Genomic DNA, 19,700 nt, shown 5'->3' with positions numbered 1-19,700 from the left:
TACAGTAAATTAGTACAAACTATGGTGCTATAGTTAAACCATGGTTTATTTTGGTAAATTGTGCAAATAAACGTAGGCAACTTGTTATGGCATATACTGTAACATTGCGCCCTTAACCAAGTTAGGCAGGCTTCATATAACAACTTACGTAATAATTAGACGTAATAATTCAAAATGAAGCACAAACAAACTTCAGTTTGGTTCAGGAACCAGTCTGTAAATAAAAGCACGCCTTACTTGCTGTTTGGACACGTTCTAGCAATTTTATAACAAATACAATGCAAGTTACGAATTTTCAACGGCAAAGATGTCAGAAGTCACCCTTAGTGTCAATATCATTATCATCGCTTAGCCTACGCAATGTTTCTGTTTGTTTAAACGCAGCCAGCGAACAACTAAAACCAACAACACAAAGACAGAAATCCACATGCTCCGAGCTCCAAGTGGGCGTTACCGTGCTAATGACGTCAATGAAATGGGTTAGGTGACGAGCCCCTTCTCCACCCCGCCCCGCGCGGCTGAAGGGAGGGGGAGTGAGCCAGGCAGAGCTGATCCCACGTGTGACGCTCGCATTCCCGGCTCAGTAATATTCTCTTAGCGGGGCTACGGGTAGCGTTCGCTCTGACAGTGTGTGTGTTAGTTACTGGCCATAGTTGGGTTAGCAATGGAGGGAGACGGGAGCCAAGCCACATCTGGAAGCCCTAACGATTCGCAACACGACCCGGGGTAAGCCAGAGCCAGTGCTGACAGCACTTGACTTTTCTTGTCTCTTTTCCTCCAGTGACATGATTCAGGGAGAGAGTGTTTTTAAAATCGATCCTCTCCAATGCATTGGCATCGGCGCAGCCTTCCGGGTGCGCGCAACTACTACACCTTTGTTTGATTTATACGAGCGTGCTGGCCTGCCCTTAGAGCAAAGCTCAGTAAAAAACACGCACGGCTCTCTTCTCCTCGATCTCTGCTTTGCCTTCGCTCAGCTCTGCTTTTTTGTCGCTAGCTAAGTAGTTAGCTACACGTCAAAATGGCCGATCTGACATCTGGACTCACTTCTGCTGTGTTTTCCCCTTACAGTAAAATGTTTATCGGTGGCCTCAGCTGGCAAACTTCACCAGGTAAGGGCACGATCATTCCGTCTTATTTCCGACCCTTTGTCGGGCTGCGTTTTGTTGCGCGTCCGCGCTGGTTACATTGTATCCAGCTTTGCGCGCTGTGCGGGATACGTTCCGTGCGCGCAAGGTTATTTTCATTCCCAGTCATTTGAAGTCCTCTATTCGACCCCTGTAATACATCCAGGGGGGCGTTTAATTAAAAAAACTGATGCGGTGTGTAACGTGCGAACGCTTTGCTTATGTGTCCTCTTTTTTCTTCTGTTTGTTTCACAGACAGCCTTAGAGACTATTTTAGTAAATTTGGAGAAATCAGAGAATGTATGGTGATGAGGGATCCCACAACAAAACGCTCCAGGTAAAAAGAACGTGATGTTTTTTCCTTTAGAGCACTTTTATGCTTAGCCATTCCTGACATATTGCACGATTTTGCGCTGTTATTCTTATGCTGCGATGCTCTTTTTTTATAAGCGACGGGATCGCTGTTTTTCTGCATTGAATACAGTTTGACATTGATTTGGCATTACTGAACGCGTAATGGTAATCCAAATGCCTTTTAACGCAGTTTCGTCTTTCGCACCTTAAGTGTCACAGACAGACCGTGCATCTAAGGTGACATGTTGTGACAGATCTAATAGATTACCTTAAATGTTTAGTCAACCAAGTTCTTGTAACGTTTAATAATAGAATGGGAAGGACGTGTTAACACCCTTCACTAAGTTTACCCGTCAAACAATCCCATCGCTGTCCTAATATGTGTCCGATGTTTGTTTGTTTTGCAGGGGATTTGGCTTCGTTACGTTTGCGGATGCGGCCAGTGTAGATAAGGTCTTAGCTCAACCTCACCACGAATTAGACTCAAAGACGGTAAGTTCGCTTTATATTTTTGTGAAGTGCTGTTTAAACATGCTTGTGTGTGACATTTAGTGGAGAAAAGACGCGCAGTCTCCATCACATATCTCTTCTCTGGTCGAGGCTCCGTGGCGTTTGTCATTGAAGCACGCGCGCGACAGCAGGGCACCTGACGCAAGTACTCGGGTAATTACTCCCGTCTTACCCCCGTGCCTCAATAGAAAGCCATGGGTTAAATCCTGTCGAGGCTGGGGGTAAGGACAGGACCTGCTGTGGAGGACGATGGTGACGTCAGCCGTGCTTAATGAAGGCTTTTGATGACATAAGACTTGCAGGGCATGACGCAGTACTGTGCACATTTATTCGGGACTATTGCAGGTTGTTGAACGAAGTTGCTCGGGGCAAGGATGCACAGTGGTTTATTATAAAACGGGCTGAATAAATCTGGTCATGGGCAGGTGCTATTATTTATATGGTAAACTAATTTCACCAGGCATATTTCTTTATTGTCAGTGTCAGTTAGGATTTTGTCGTTTAGGTTTGTGTTAACTAGTTGAGATTGAGTTTGAGGTATATTTCTTGAATGTTATCATTATTATACATTCATTCTATTTCTTAAGTTTAAGAAATAGCACACAGTATTTTTTCTACTTAAAAATGATAACTTGATGTGTATAATTTTTGTTTGTTGGTTTATTCACTTCTAGCATTTGCTTTATTTTAAAAGGTGTCTAAAACAAATAAGTATTGGAGTATTATGGATTATTACTTTTTTTGCAAGGAATCTAAAGTTAATAGAAACAGAAATAATTTTATTAAGAACAGTTTGATTTAGGGCTAGAATTATTATCTGCTAAATTATTTGTCATAATATTGTGAGTTGAAAGTTTTCTCTTTAGCAGAAAAAAAATATATAAAGGTTTGTTATGTAAATATGTAAAGTGAGGGAGATTTATAGTCACATCGACCAGAAATAAATTGCCTGCTTATTGCAACTCGCTTACATAAATCGCACCAGAAATGAATTTAGATTTCTTTGAATCCCAACATAAGCAGGCACCTTATCAAATAGTTTAATAAATTCTCGATTATATTTATTTTCCATATTTAAATCAATCATCTTTACTGTTTGTAGAAGCCGCTGTTAGTTACCTGTAGGAGTCCAGAATGAAAGAGGCTTTTATTTGGGATTTGGGATAGGGTGTGGACAAACACAGCCTTCACTGAGTCATTTTAATGGAGGCAGTGTTGATTCCAGTTACTATCAAGAGAAAAAATGTATTTCAAGACATTCCCAGAGAAACACTGCTATGCGTTTGTGGCTAATTCTTCTCCCAAAACACTGCATATTTGATAGTCCCAAAGCTCTCCATTTCAAAAAACTTGTAATGTGTATTTCTGCGATAAGATGGGCAGTAGAATTCTCTGTTCCTAGTTTAGTAGGTAATTTGTTGGGAAACTTTGTTGTGAAAGTGCTTTGTTAAACGTACAAATGAACAACATTAAAATCAGCCAGAACAAGAGGATCTATTTTAAAACGAAAATGAGTTTGAATATTTTCATGGAATATGGTTTACACGTGAGGATGTAAAAAGACATGACCAAATTGAGGTTATGTGGTTCAAGTTGCTAGTTGCTCTAGATCATGTGACTAATTTGGCCACCAGATTAACCTGTTAAACTGTTTATTAGCTGCAGGTGGATTACTGTTTATCGTTTATTTAAATCCATCTCATAATTTCAAGTCATCATTTAGAACCGCAGGTGAATATTTGCAACCTGTCTTGGATCGATGATCTAAATCTGCAGATGAACAGGTGTGCTATGCATTATCTCTCTCCGCCAGTTTGTCATTGACTGATGTAAACTGAAAGCCATTAAGAGGCATTTCAGTCTGATCAAAAAAAACAGTACATTGTATTGCACTAGTCCAAAAATGTGTATCTCGGACATCAAAAGTGGGCCGCTGAGATTACATAATGAGTGCAAGCATGGGTAACTCTAGTACTGTAAGTAAAAAGTGGGTCAAGGTTTGACGTTTCAAATGCTCTTGAATGGCTGGAGAAAAAAAGAAAAGATAGCATAGCAGCGACGTGCCCGGGATTGAGAGAGATTGAGATCATGAGGACAGTAGCGGCTATATCTAAAGCAGGGATTACTGAGCTCAGAGTAGTGATGTCATCATCAGGGTCGAAGGGTGGAAGATGCGTGACTTTTACGGAGGCGTGACCTCATTGGTAAAGGTGAAGTCTGGTGCGGTAGCTCCATCTGAGCTGCGAGGGAGTTGGGTTCTATGCGGTAGCGTGGAGGTGTGAAAACAACTTCAAATTGCCCTTGCTGTCGAAAGCTTGCTTGTCAAGAAAGCTTGATGTCCTGTAACAGAAACAGCTTTTCAAACATTGCTGCTTTTGAAGAGATCAAGGCTCGCACTTTCATTCTTTCCCACCTGTTTTCTTTAGTCCTTCACCCACAGTCGGCTGCATTTTTCATTCCAGTCCGTCCTTTCTTTTGTGGGCATTCGTGATTTGCATAATCATAATACACAAGCATTTGTCAATTTGTATGTTTTTAAGATGTCGTATGTTAAATGCATGTTTAAGTTCAAGCTTACAAATGTATGAGTTTTCTTTTGAGCTTTCTGAAATCATCATTTTGATCATTTTAATAAGCATCTTTACGTTTAGAGGTGCACAAATTTATTGCATTTTCAGGGTTTCTTTTCCAGCTTTGCAATTTCCTTTCCAATCTTTTGTCACTTTTGTAGAGTGCAAATGGACCAGAGAAAACACGTAGAGAGATATTCATGACACACTTTTGATTAAAAGCTGTGTAATCTGCAAATCTGAAAGCCCGGGGTGAGAATTGCATTGTGTATTGACAACTGAAAGACTGTTGCCGGTTTCTCTAAAAGCAATCTGTTTTAGATTAAACACTTTTCTGGATGAATTAAAATATAACACAACAGCATCATTTCCCATCAGAAAGGTTTTTTTTTTAAGTCGATACATATTGCAATTCTGTTCAGGTCAAATTAATTTACCATGAGAACCCCCCCTTCATATTTCACGTAAACATGTTTATTACTTCTCGCATGCTGTCACATCTCACGATCCCGCTTTTCTCTTTCGTAGCGTTTATACGAAGTGACAAAGCATTCAGACGCACGGTATATTTAAGAGCGATATAGCACTAATGGATCTTTTTCCCCTGAGTTATTTTTCCATTTAATGAGAGTGCAGAAGCAAGCATCTGTGGAAAGCAAGTCTTTGAACCGTTTTTATCCTCGCATGCATGATTATCTGTCGTGCTTCTAGTGCTTTGGCTGCCCGAGCTTTTGGCCCGTGTGTGAAAAAGAGTGCGTGTTGTTTCAGTCTATGAATGTTTAAATGACCAAAGCAAATATCTTGCTCAACGGCAGGTCAACCAAGAACCTACGCTTCTTGTGTTATGTAAAACATCATAAAAACATTTTTTATAAAAGCAGTAATGCTCTGTGCTAGTAATAATAGTAACTTTTTTTATAACAAGCTAGTTAGTGGAAATCAATCATAATTTACAGATTTTAAAAACAAGATTTTTCTGTGATATAGAAAAACTTTAGCATTATAAGTAAGGAATAATTGACGACGGGCCATTCAATTATCGAAAGTTAATGCACACCCCGAGGTGGTAATGCGGCCACGACGCGAAGCGGATATAAATTATTTACTTAAATTACTTTGTTGGTATTTTATAGTTATAAGCATGATGTAAAAAAAGCGGAACAAGTATTCAATCAATGTTTATTTATTCATTTAGGCTAGTATTTATTCTTTGCATGAGGTGAGAAAAGCAGAACATGTATGCAATCAATGTTTAGTTAGGCTACAAATAAATTAATGTGGTATTTAATTATTCAGTTAATTCTGTTTTCTATTCAATTGTTTATTTATTATTTTCAGTTTATTGAATTATTTCTGTTTTATTTGTTAAGGTTAAACTGCACGTTTAATTGTGAAGTTGGACATAGAAAACGGCAGACCACCTCTTAAAGCAAGAAAACTTGATACAGAGTATTCCGTGCCAGCTGCAGTTCTCACAGTTGCATAGAAAGCTCGCAGGTGGTTGTTTAAAGCGTTTTCCCCCTCTCTTTCTACTTCTTCAGCATACGTAGTTTTTGTTATAAGCCAATCGTTGAACACATTTACTGCCCAAGCTGTTGTCTTTTTGGTGTTTTCTTCATGTTTTTCATCTTCAATCTTGTCTAGTTGTTCTTCAGTGACCGTTTTATGACGTTTGCTAATGCTGGCTGCCTTTGATGTTCGCTTTCTTTTTCTTTTCTTTTTTTTCATCTTCTGGACTGTCAAGTACAGCTTTCGCCCAATTGTCGAAATTTTCGTACTTTCCATAAATATTAAAAGTTATTTCTGGAAAATTTAAATCGTCTTCCATGTTGTTTGTGGTGGACTAGCTACAGTATAAATCCGTTATAACGGTTAAATTTGGCGCCGTGATATCGAACTGTAATTCGGTCGACAGATCTGAAACTACTTCATAGGTGTGCGTTTGACTGAAAAATAATGCACACCTGTAGAACCTTCGTCAGCCAATCAGAATCAAGCATCTATATTTTGCATTAATAATACAGGGACAGATAAAAGACAAACGACAAGATTACAATTGACACATTTATGTTGTTAATTTATTCTACAGGGATTCTGTTACGTTCCCAGGATGAATCACAGAAGCGCTCTATGTAAATTTCAAATGCCCTTGATCATGGGTTGTATTTAATGTTGTTTCTAAGTCGATGTGCGTGTGAAGTCACCGTGTTTGTAGTATAATGAAATATAGACTTATCAAGCCAATAAACAAAGTAAGATTATAGCACGGCAAAAGCGCATTGTGGCTAAAGGCGTAACCCTTCATTCACTGTGGAGTGGAGTAAAAAAGTCACCCATAATAATGATAATCCCTCCGGGGAAAAAGAGGTTGTGGGTATATTGATCAAATGCCGTGTCTTGATTCTTCACAAATCTACAGCACTTACTAAAACATCTTCCATCTTGTCGGCCTGACCTCCCCGGAGGCCAGAAACACTCCTTCAGCGAGTCTTTGAATTATCTCCGGTGTATCATACGATGCCACCTGTTTATTTATGTTGTAATGGAGTGATTATGCTGTAACCTGTGTAAGGTTTTATTCGATTTTGTCATACACAGGCCTCATGCAAGCAGCGTGTAATAACCCTGCGAGATTACACATGAGACACAGAGCATTGCATCATGATTAATACTATAATTTCCATGAAGGTTATCGAGTAGTCGCGGCACATCGCCGGCGTTTTCTAATATTTTGTCATTTTCCCCTTCACGTAACACCTCGGTTTTCTCATATTTCTCTCTTTTCTTTGTTTCATTTAGATTGATCCTAAAGTTGCCTTTCCAAGACGCGCTCAACCCAAGGTAAGAGCTGTTTGCTTTTTGCTCTCCCTGCTCTCCCTCTCTTCTTTACATTTGCAAGTCTGCTTTGTTAATAGCGTGAGAGAGTAAATGTTTTCGGTGAAGTTGAACTGGAGTTTAAACTGTTAAGTTAATGTCTGGCTGTTGTTTTTTCCGGGCTTACGATGACTTGTCTGTGTCACGGTACAAGGAGAGACCGTGCTTAATTGTCAGATGTGGTGAATGAAGTTTTTGTTCATCGGAATTACGACTATGGCAATCGTGGAGCCTTAAGAAGTGGCGCAGAGAAAATATTACACTGTTGCCGATTTGTTGTGTGTAAAGGTTGAGATTTTTCTTATCGGGGCGAGAGGTGGGGGGGTACTAATGAACTTTTTTTGTAAGCTTCGCTGCTTAAAAGTAAGATTATTAGCGATGAATTTATTTACAGAAAAGTAAAAAGAGGAGAAAATGTTGCCCTCCAGAGCATTAAAATCACAAGAACGTTTCTTTGTGCATTTGTGCGTGCATGTGTTTCACGGCCTAATGTCCTGTGTTGGCGTCGAACGTCCTCCTGCCTCTTCACTTCAGACTGCCATGTCATCCAGATGGTCTGTGCCCCAGATTCTGTGTCTGCCGCACAGCCGCTCGCTTGGCCTCTCGGGTGGAGCTGGGACGTCCCCCCTGGCTCAGCTACGGGCCACCAACACTTTTACCCACTTTTGATCTAGAGAGGAAAGGTGAGAACTTCTACACTGACCTGAGATCAGCGCAAGTGTTTTCTAGGGGCGATGGAGGATAGTGGATTTGTAGCAAGCAGATGGTACTAGATCAGGGCGGAATGGGAACCTCTGGTCCGTGCGAAGCTGGGGAGGGTGGTCCGTATGGTGACAGGTGTCCATTGCACACTTGTCTGGCTAATTGATATAAAGAACTTTCGCTCTGTCCAGAGCGGCGACTCATTGGAGGAGAAATGGTGTGCTGTTTTTCTCGCTCTCACGCACATACACATGCCAGCGAGGTCGGTCCAAATGCAGGCCGCAGGGCCCCAGGCCTAATGCTGTTTCTTGGCTCGTGTTGGGCGCGGGATGAATAGGAGTATTAATACCGGCAGGCTCCAGTAGCAGTTAGTCTACAACCCTGTGGATATTTGCTTAGAGTCAGGCATAGTTGCGAATAATACCTTTAATGCAAATGCATTATTATTACTCTAATGACAAGTCAATGGGTTAAGCGATAATGTTTTATGGGAACTTGGCAGAAGTGAGTATTTAGATTCATTGCCTTGTGATTCTTCGGTATGATTGAAGAATAAAAATACAGTTCACTGAAAAATGGAAAAGTACGCACAAAATAAAGCTGAATAGCCCCACTGTCCTCACCGTGCGAGGCTGGAAGGCTTTTTATCTCCCAACAAAAGCAGCAGAAAGGAACGGTGGATTTGTTTTTTGCGATGATTGTGTTTAACGCCGCAGAAGTTTTACCGCAGCCGTAGGTCGAGATTGCTTTTTTGCTTATTTGTGATTGGACTTGTTGTTTCGCACTACTTTCCCCCAACACGGCTCTGCATGTCCCGACAAGATTTTAATTGATAGTGGGACTGAAGCCACTTTTGGAAGGGAATGGATTTTTTTGCAGGTCTGATATGGCCCTCCGAGAAAACGTTATTTTCATCAAGCCCAAGGATGCATAATCCTTCCAATCAAGTTACCGATGCTACACCAGCTGCCATGGTGTGGTTTTAACAAGCCTCTAGGTGCAGTAAGGCGATGGAAGATCATCTTTATGTGATGGCCCATTTGTTTTGCACTGATTCTTGTCCCTTCCCATTGATCATTTTGAAACTCGCACCGTTGCCAGTTGCTAATTTAGTGGGGGAGTATTTATCTTTGAGACGTTTGTGGATGAGGCATCGCGTTCTAGAATCATTTATTTCAAAACAGTTTATGTCCTGAAATAGGTTCACAGATTAGAGGAAAGATCGGTTAATGTCACATTGTTGCATCTTACGTGGTGGAAATACTTTATAGTAACATATAGAGCGCTGTAGGGCTGTTCAACGATTCATCTTTAAATATTTTATTTAAATTATATATATATATATATATATATATATATATATTTATATATATAAACATTTATTTATTTTTATAGTTTATATTTTTCTTAAATATATACATGTATGTGTTGATGTTTATAAATACAAAATTAATATGCACAAATCACAATTAATCGTTGAACAGCCCTATTGGATTCATACTTTAGATTCTTTGTTTTTGTGTTTTTAAGTGATAATTCGGTCTTCATTTACTTGCCCTTATCACATTCCAGCCCTGTTTTTCTATAGGAAAGTTCAGTGGAATTTCCAAGCTCTATTTTGTATTATTAAAGTGAATGGACACTAGGTCTGTCAAGCTCTTAAAAGGACAAAAATACCAAAAAGTTGTTTGTATGACCGTATTATTCTGATGCTGTACAATAGCTTTGTCTATTTTGCCTTGAATGTCTTGCCTCACAGCTGTGGTGACTAGGGCTGCAGCTATCGATTATTTTAGTAATCGAGTATTCTACTGATTTTTCCATCGATTAATCGGGTATTTGGATAATAAGTACTTTTTCTTTATTAAAGAGCAATACTAAATATACAAGAGAAAATACGACAGGTCTCTTAAAATGAACAACTAATTCGTTTCCTTTTTAGAAAAATTAACATATTTATTGCTGAAATTGCATACATTAATGTCTGTGAAAACTAAACCCATTTAGTACATTCCATTGCCATATTACATTCAAAATTCAATATAGGCCTAATACAAATGTATAAATAAGAAATATTAATAAAAATAGAAAGAATAATTTCAAAGGTAAACAACTAACTTCAGCTTATGCATGATGCATTTAGTTTATCTAAATTAGTTTTAGTTAATTTTTTTACTATTAAATAGTAATATATTTGTCCACATAAAAATACCGAGTTAACCGGACCTTTATTTTGGCAGGTCGTCGGAAGACGCTTATTTTTTAGTGTGTTAGCTTCACTCAGTAAAATGTACTGAAATAAACTCTCAGAGCAACTCTGGAGGTGAAGTTCATGTGTTCATGTCCTCATTCAGCGCAGACACAGACAAATTCATGAGCATCACGCGTGTAGCACGTTAAACTGTGCAGTTCATTCACTCAGACGCACAGAACAGACAGATAACATGTGTAAATAACAGGATTCGGCATCCACAAGTCCGCATCTAGTTTGATGGACTCAATGCAGCCGCAAAACAAGTTTCACTCGCAAAATAGACTAAAACTAAGTAAAATAGCAGTTCACCATTTCAATAAGCTATCAGTTATTTATCAGCATGAGAAATACGTGTGAGCGTGTGAACAGACTAAAATGCGTATGACTCACGGTGAATGCGTGAGACTTGAGAGCCCTGTAACATGTATAGAGTTTAGCGGGCTGTGCGTCAGTAATAAGGGTCCGTGGGGAAACGCAGCGCTCCGTGTACTGTAGTTAAATGGATTAAACGAGGCTTCGAGGCAACAAAATTTGCCTCGATGATTTTTTGTATTCGAATCACTCGAGTTACTCGAGGAATCGTTTCAGCCCTAGTGGTGACCATTTCCCTTTATGGTATATGGAAAAGAACAGTTTGTGCATTTTGCTATAAATAATTTCTTATGTGTTCCACTGAATAAAGAAGGTTATACAGTTTTCGAGTAAAGTGAGGGTGACTAAATGATTTGAAAACTTTTTTGGCGCTGTTATTTTTTGTTTAATCCCTTACTAAAAATATTATAAAGCTGTTAACACTGCACAATACGATTCCATTCATCATATCATTGGCATTAGCCAACGTAAGCTAACAACGAACTATGTATATTTTTAAAAGTATTTATTCATTAATATGCTAATATTAGTTAAAACCAACACAACTGTTCATTGTTAGTTTGTGAATTAAAGCCACAATATGGAATATTTGGACCGCTAGATGGCGCACTTTCGAAACAACAACAAAAGGTGAAGCTAAATGACGTTATCCAGGAGAGTGGAATTATGGGACATGTCGTTTTCACCACCCAGAGGCATATGGAGATTGCCCATCATGTTCACGGATGAGGTAATGAATTAATTTTATTTTATGTCATCGTAATGAATTGGCTTGCAAGAAACGTGGAATGTAATGCTATGTTAGCCCACGACTGATATTGGACTTTGTCAATTGATTTGGTAGCGTAATGCTACACAGTTTTACGTGTTTAAAACAGTCATACAGTCGTCGTTTAAAAAGTACATTGGAGCGAACCCACAGCATTTACAAGTAACGTTATTGGCATATTTTTGTGCGACATATGCTGTATTTCATAGGGTAACTGCATTCATAACTATTCAAATAATCTGAGCATGAGTATTTCGTGTACAATAAAAAAAATTTGCTTACCTGTCTATTAAAACACATGCGAGTCTGTGTCGAGTCCAAGTTGGTCGCGAACCTCTCTCCATTTAGAAAACGCTTTTATTAATATGAAAAAGGATATTAATCCTTGTTTTATTTCTTTGTTTGTCCATAAGCCTGCTTGCCTCATTTGGTCTACGTTTACACTTTTTTGGGTTTCCTGTACTCCACTTCCGCATTTGTGTGTTGCCGTAGTTTGTACAACCGGAAACTGAGGGTAGTGCGGAGCGGTGGATATTAAGTCACTGATATGCGACAAATACAAGGGAGACAAGGGACGGGCCATTATTTTAAATAGGAATTTCTCTGGATTTGCACATTCTTGGGAACATTTGGGATAATGTAAGTACACAACTGCATGAAATATATCACACTGCGCAAGTGATTTTTGGATATTTCATAACAAAATTCTTCCATATTGTGGCTTTAACTAATGTTAACAGATGCATGTTTTGTATTGATTTTTTTTTATATTTTATATTAATATTAAGTTTATATTAATAAATACTGTACAAGTATTGTCCATTCATTGTTAGTTCAACTAATACTAATATTAACAAATGGAACCATATTGTAAAGTGTTACCAAAATAGTCAGAGATCAAAGAGTTTTGCCCAACATAGTCCAAAATCTTTTCTCCCTTTTTTTGGAAATCTGAGAGGTTAGTTTAATTGGTCCGTGCTTGCGTTTCTTGACCATGGAAGTTACAACCTGTTTATGCCTCATGGGCTTTCATTCGCTGCCTCTGGCTAGCAGCCTCTGGGTTTTCTGCCATTTAAAGATTATTGTGTCATTTTTGCTGACACTAGTTCAAAACACTGTTAGACACCGTATAATGAGTTTGCATTCAGAGCTCAAAGCAGCCACCTTCGGGTCCTTAAACTTGATTTCGCAGGAGTCTCACCAATCAGTGCCAAGCCACTGGCTATAATCAGGCTAATGAGTGACATTATCTACAAAAATGGGAGCTATGCTTGAAGTACAGCAATACTAGAGGGTGGGGAAGGAGGCGAGGATGGGGTGAAACTGGAGTTAAAAGGCCCAGCACACAGCATGATTGGACCCTTCAGCTCCAAAAGCACAATATACAAACCAGCCCGAGTGTAGATGTCCTGGCATTTACCCACATGAGTGCTGTCAAAACAATGCCTGAGCAAAAGCTACATCCCAAATTCCACTCTTTCCGCAGACGCCCTGCACGGGACTGGCAGTAAGCGGGGATGTTTACTGGTGTATATGTTTTTTTTTCTGTGCTCGCTCTCTTTGTCTAGTTTTTTGGAGCGTGTAAAAATATTTGCACCTAGCGGACTGCGAAACAGCTAGGCTGTCGTTTCCTGTGGCGCGAGATCGCGCGCGGCAGTGTGAAAACTCCAGGCCAAGTTTTTAATGAAGTCCAAAGGTGGTGCCGTGTGAAGTGCCCAGCCCCCAGCGAACGTTTTTTTGCTCCTGGGTAGAAAAGATGGCACTGTGGGCCCATTGACTCCAAACGCCCGACGCCAATTAAAAATCTCGGCTCAGTCCTGCTTGGTTCTTTTATTTCTGCCACCACAGTCCCAACAGCTTGGTGAAACAGCCTCTTGACTCGTTTGAATTTCCAACAGGTGTTTTTTCATCCTCGTGGGCTGAGAAAACAGATTTGATAACAGGGTCTTGGTTAAATCTGTCGCAGTTCTTTGATGTAGGAGCGACTTGATGTAAACATTGCGTGGAAGTTCAGTGATGGGACTTTTCGATGTAAAAAGATGAAGGAGAAAGAAAGGTTGTAGATTAAAGGGGTCATATGGCGGAAGTACGTGTTTTTCTGTGTTTTTGGTGTGTTATAAGTTGCCCATGCATGTATTAGACACGTAAAATTGCGCAAATGAAAGTGTGGGAACAAAAGATAAATTCTATCTAAAAGCGAATGCTCAACCAGACTTGCCTGAAACGCCTCGTGTAACCACACCCCGGAGAATCTACATAACTTCGTAACATGATTTGACTAAGACCGCCCAAATATACACATAGTTAAGGTGGGCGTAATTGTAAATCTCATTGTATCGCCTGTCAGTACAATTGCTTTGGAACCTGATGTTCCGAATATGGTAAGAGGCGTTACATTGCCGTGAAATGCTTGCAGTATTTGACCAATCACTACGCACTGGTGAACTGGCCAATCATAGCACACCTCGCTTTTCAGAGCGATGAGCTTTGTAAAAAATCAGCGCGTTTCAGAGAGGCGGGGAAAAGAGGAGATACAAACATGCACGGTATGTGGAAAATACAGCGTTTTTTAACCATTAAATGGTGTATACACATTGTGTTACATCTAAAACAAACGATAATATTCGTTTTAGCCGTGCAATATGACCTCTTTAAGGGGATAATTCACCCCAACATTTAAATACTGTCATCATTTACATCATTTTAAACCTGTATGACTTTCTTTTTTCTGCAGAACACAAAAGAAGATATTTTGAAGAAAGTTGGTAACTGAACAACGGTAGTACCCATTTACTTCTATTGTATAGACACAAAACCAATGCAAATCAATGGGTACTGCTGTTGTTCAACTACCAACATTCTTAAAAATATCTTCTTCTGTTCTGCAGATAAAAGAAAGTCATAGAGGTTTAAAATGACAAGAGGGTGAGTAAATGATGTCAGAATTTTCATCTTAGGTGATCTATCCCTTTAAGAGAGACAGAGAAACCAAGAAAACCAACATTTGTTTTACATACATCGCACACAGTTGTGTATTGATGTTGTGGGATATAATAGTGTAATGCGGTACAAGTTTATACAAGTAGTCACGTGACAAATTGAATACGCAAATTTTGCCTTTTCTTTCTCTCAGTGGAATCTTTAAGGGCACTCGTGTTGGCCCTTGAATCGTCGGCTGACTCAGACCACAGAACACGTTTGAAAACTATCGAGGAGAGCTCGGTACCGCTGTGGCCTGCCCACCGCTAACTGCTGTTGAGTGACACTAATGAGGAGAGCAAGCATGCAGGAAAGAAAAGGAAACAAGCTTTTCTGGACATAGCCATTGACAAAACCCCTTTAAGATCTCAACACTCACCGCAGTCATTCTCCGAACCCCCCCAATGGCTCTCACAGAATTCCATTCTCAAAAGACACATCTCTCAATTAGCATGGCTCGGAGAACATGGCGTGTTGGTGCTTTTCCTTTGATTTGTTTTGATTAGCAGGATGTAAGGGATCTAATTGAATCCTGTTCCAGAGAGTATGACAACACGTCTCACGCCGAGCCAAAACAAGTGAGAATAGACAGAGAAAGGGGTCCAGATGCATTCTGCACTTGCATGTTTGAATCTAGGTTGGGGCTGATCTCCGTTACATCAGACCTGTGCCGCTGCGTTGTGACGGAAAGGAAGATTTTGTATGCCCATACTGAAAGTGAAAATATGGACTGAAAGGGATAGTTAAATCAAAAGTGAAAATTATTGAATCATTTATTTGTATTCCTCGTGTCATGTATGGCTTTCCCTCTCTGCAGAACACAAAAGAAGATATTTTGAAGAACGTTGGTAACCAAACCACATTGGCCCCCTTTGACTTCCATTATATAGCCTTTTTTTTTTTCAAAAAATCATTTTTTTGTGCTCCGGTTTAGAAACAACATGAGAGTGCATAAATGATAGTGAGGACAAAAACACGCACATCAATCTCAAATGGGTGCCTGACCAAGAGAGTAAATCCAAGTAGTAACAAAAGTCGGCACACCAGAGCTCCAAAAATACTTTATTATTTAAAAAATGGCAAAAACTGGCAAAAACTTTGGCATGGCACGTGACCTTTCGAGCACACAAGCTCTTCATCAGTGTTGTTGAATTGTCTGATGAAGAGCTTGTGTGCTCGAAACGTCACGCGCCATGCCAAAGTTTTTTAAATAATAAAGTATTTTTGGAGCTCTGGTGTGCCGACTTTTGTTACTACGTGCATAAATGATGACAGAATTTAAACTATCCCTTGGACTAACCTATTGACATATTGATATTATATTCCCATCACTATAATTGGCACAATTATGGAAATGTACACACCAGCCTGCTTGACCCTTGACCTTAAACCTATTTATTTTGTCTTTGTCATTCCTCCTTTTTCATTTGTTCATACTCACTACCTATTCAGAAGTAAACCGATACACACGGCCTTTCAGAAACAAACCCCAATCAATGGCGGATCACTTTGTCTTTTGTAACTGAAGGAAAGTTAACTAAAATGTCGTTTTCGGTGTAGCTTCGGCGGTGTGCCAGTTCCACAAACGCAAAGATTTTTCAAAGGAAAGATTTCTGTGTGACATTAACTGAGTGAAAAGAACAGCAATAACACGGAGGGTGTTGTGTTCTGCCTCCCAGCTAAAGACACAATGTGAGCCGGACCAAATGTATTACTTGACCCTTTCCAACGCCAGCGTTGAACTTGCACTTAGATATATGAAATTATTTGTGATAGCCTTTCTCATTGGTTGGTTGCATATGATGCCCCATTTACACCTGGTATTAACATCTGTCTGAGGTGATCTGATCATTGGTGGTCAGCTGAGATTGCCAAGTGCGTCTGCGGTGGCCACTTTTGTTATTCAGTTTCAGGGGAGAGTCTGCATGCATCACTTAATGCATCAGTCGGTACGTTTACATGCACAAATTTAATTTCAGTAAGACTAAAACAATAATTGTCTTGAACATGTTGTGTAACACTGCCCAAAGTTTGGTACAGATCTGTAATACTTTTAAGATTTATTGTAAACTTCGACAAAGCTTTGTCAAGCCAACATTACATTTTCTTGGTACACTTTATAAGGTTGTATTTGTTAACATTACTTAATGCATTAGCTAACATGAAATAACAATGAACAATACTTAATAATCATCATTTAATAATCTTAGTTCGTGTTAATTTCAGTTACTGTATTCTTAAAATCAAACATTGTAAATGTTAACATTACTTAACGTACCATGAACTAACATGAACAATTATATTGATACTAACTAACATTAACAAGGATTAATATATGCTAAAAAACTATATTGATCATTTTTCATTTGATAGTTGATGCAACTTTAATTGTTAATTGTTTAAATGTTAACAACTGCAATCTTATTGTGAACCATTTTCCCTTTTTTCAATTCAATGACTATTTTTAAATTGAAATATGCATCTTTAAATTATAGTTTGAATTGCAGGTGTGCTTCCTACAAATGCACATGTTTTTTTAATGAATTTAGTTTTTTTTTTTTAGCAGACTGATTTGAACCATATTTACATTATACATCTTTGTCTTTTCAGATGTTAGTATTGGGTGTAAACGGAGCTGTGATTCTGATTGGTTCGCCATTCTGTGTCTGTTCTGGTGCATAGAAATGTATGCATTTTTATACACACATTTCATGCACAATAATGTTCGTTGTGTTTGCTTTCTAAGCCCATTTTATTCAAGTTTGATAAAAGTCTTGAGCAAAATAAGACAATACTGCATTACTTCGGGCCACCTTTGACTTTGCCTCAGGCTGTCAGGACTGGAAGCATGTCAACGCTGCAGACAGGTTATTACGCTGTGACAAACTCGGTACGGAGCATCCTGGAGCTTTCATTTAAGGTTTCTCCCAGAGTGGAAGGCTGCCAAGTCTGCCAGAACTCTTGTAGGAGCAGACAAGCTTCCAAATCCGCCAAGTCGACGCTGTGGCGTGCCTCTCTTTGATGCTGTGGTTACCTGCCGTGTCCTATGCACGGTACCGCTGTAGCGTCAAGGCTTTCGGCCCACACACTCCACCCTCTGACAGCCCAACACTGTGTCTCATTGTCTTTTTTTTCTCTCTCTGTCTCGGAGACCTCACGCGAACTTGCAGCATAGGTGATTCGCAGCGTTGCAACTGTTATTCAATTGCTATCAGTTCTAACAGCCTTTTATTGTGTTCAGAAGCATCTACTTTGTAAACGCTTTTGACCTTGATGCTCAGGCAAACATATTTTTTCCAAACATATTTTTTCCTTTGCGTTGCTTTGATGTGTCGGATATCGACATTTCTGACTGGATGGAAGCTGTGCACGCTGCGTCCCTCTCTCTCTGTGTGTTTGTGAAATGAACGGTCGGTGCAATCAGCGCACTGCTGTCGGGCCGGTTGAGGCTCCTCTGACCCGCCGCGTGCGTGTCCTTGTACCGTGATTGTCCTTCACTTCATTGCAGTACTCGGCTCTTCTCCTCCAACGCATTGGCCACTTATCTGACCAGGTAGCTGATATGTTTTCTTTTCTGATTTCTCCTTGAATTAGTGTACCTGCGCAAGGGCATTTGATTGGCACTAGACTTGTGACTGTATTAATTTACGGTTTTACCTATATATATATATATTATCACAATATTATGTTGCATTTAATAGTATTATCATGGCATTATATTGCATTTAATAGTCATATATTTCCTTTCGTCATTAGCAACACGTTCATATACAGCTGGTGCCATGTAGCTTTTAATTTATTAACTGCATTTAAAGTAAGAAATTAGCATGTACATGCTTTTCATCGCTGGTTTTGGTTTTGTTTGCTCCCAATGGGCAACGATTGCGTATTCATAATCTTGCATTTATTGATTGAATTTGATTGATATAGAATTATTCTGTATATTTTGAACAATATTGCGCAAATCTATATAGTACAGTAATACAGTATTCTTGACTACAGGCAAGTCTTGTTGACACTTTTTGTTGTCCCGTCACCTCTTCTCTTTTTTGTGTTCCACCAGGGTAATCCCACAGGATTTATAACTATATTTCATAAAGTGGCGAATTTGTATGAATTCGTATGATATGGATCGTACAAAAACGTACGGTTTTAAGAATTAGCCACCTTTTGAAATAGTTACGAATTGTCGGGAGATTGGTCCCATATGGTGTACACAAACTGGGACTGGCCCTAAAAATCCAACCTGATCTCACGAAAATTCGTAACTATATGACGAGGTGGCTAATTCGTATAAATTTGTCCGATATGAATTGTACAAAAACGTACGATTATTAGAAAAAAGCAATACTGAAGCCCCTCCCCTAACCCCACCCCTAAACCTAACGTCACTGCTGCGAAAGCAGATCGTACTCAAACATACAAATAAGATCGTATGAATTCATACAAATTAGCCAACTAGTAAAAAACCACGAATTCCTGTGAGATTCAGTCGAAAAATTAAAGTTTGGCCTCCTTTGGCTAGATAGAGAGTCCCCTTCATGACTGAGCATGACAACAATCTTTTCTCCCAGACGACAGAATGCAGGTCTCCAAAGATACAAAAATGTTCATCCCGTCTGCGTCTGTGTGGTAGACCAGCATACCAGGCGCATCTATTTGTCTGCTGTGTGTGTGTGTGTGTGTGCGCTGCTGTCAGGCCTTGGCATTTTTCATTGGCTCCGAATGTGACTAGTGACGGACACCCCCTTCAGAGGCGACGCCTCCTCCTCCCCGCCCTCTCTGGTTAGCTGGAGCCTTTGCCTACCGCATGATAAATCTGATGCTAAATTTAGAGGCCGTTTCTCTCGCACAGAGAGAGCGAGATTACTGGCAAAGAGAAAGAGAGTAAAAGTAAGAGAGTGTGTCTGCGAGTGTCGCAAGCTCGCTATCCACAACAAATCCATTTGCAAAGAGACAACATTTTCTCCCCTCACAAGGGCTATTGTTTGCCTCTGATTTTCCATTGTGTGATTTATTTATTTCCACTTGTTTTTTTAAATCGCTCATTGTTGCTTTATTCAGTGCGCTACTATTTGGAAATACAGACTATTTGGCAGGCCTTTATGCCTTTATAATGAGTTTTTCCATTCGTAAGGTCCATCAGTGACTCCAATTACAATCTCGACTGCCTTTTTCTTTAAAAAGAC

The 19,700-nt window shown here is 39.5% G+C and overlaps 1 protein-coding gene across 9 annotated transcripts in view; it reads left to right on the top strand.

Annotated features, from left to right (window-relative positions):
• Positions 1-529: 529 nt before the first annotated feature.
• The window catches only part of msi2b (musashi RNA-binding protein 2b), a 243,516-nt gene continuing 224,345 nt past the window's right edge, over positions 530-19,700 (top strand). For all 9 annotated transcript variants that reach the window (XM_057350460.1, XM_057350456.1, XM_057350459.1 and 6 more), the window contains exons 1-5: positions 530-726; positions 1,072-1,112; positions 1,383-1,464; positions 1,889-1,973; positions 7,361-7,402. In XM_057350460.1, the coding sequence (XP_057206443.1) occupies positions 665-726; positions 1,072-1,112; positions 1,383-1,464; positions 1,889-1,973; positions 7,361-7,402 (312 nt within the window). In that variant the 5' untranslated portion in view covers positions 530-664. The remainder of the gene's footprint in view (positions 727-1,071; positions 1,113-1,382; positions 1,465-1,888; positions 1,974-7,360; positions 7,403-19,700) is intronic.

The sequence above is a fragment of the Triplophysa rosa genome, linkage group LG14, assembly GCF_024868665.1.
Source record: "Triplophysa rosa linkage group LG14, Trosa_1v2, whole genome shotgun sequence".
In the NCBI taxonomy this organism is placed as follows: domain Eukaryota; kingdom Metazoa; phylum Chordata; class Actinopteri; order Cypriniformes; family Nemacheilidae; genus Triplophysa; species Triplophysa rosa.
Note: the sequence above shows the minus strand (reverse complement) of the source record. Positions and strands in the feature narration are given on the sequence as shown.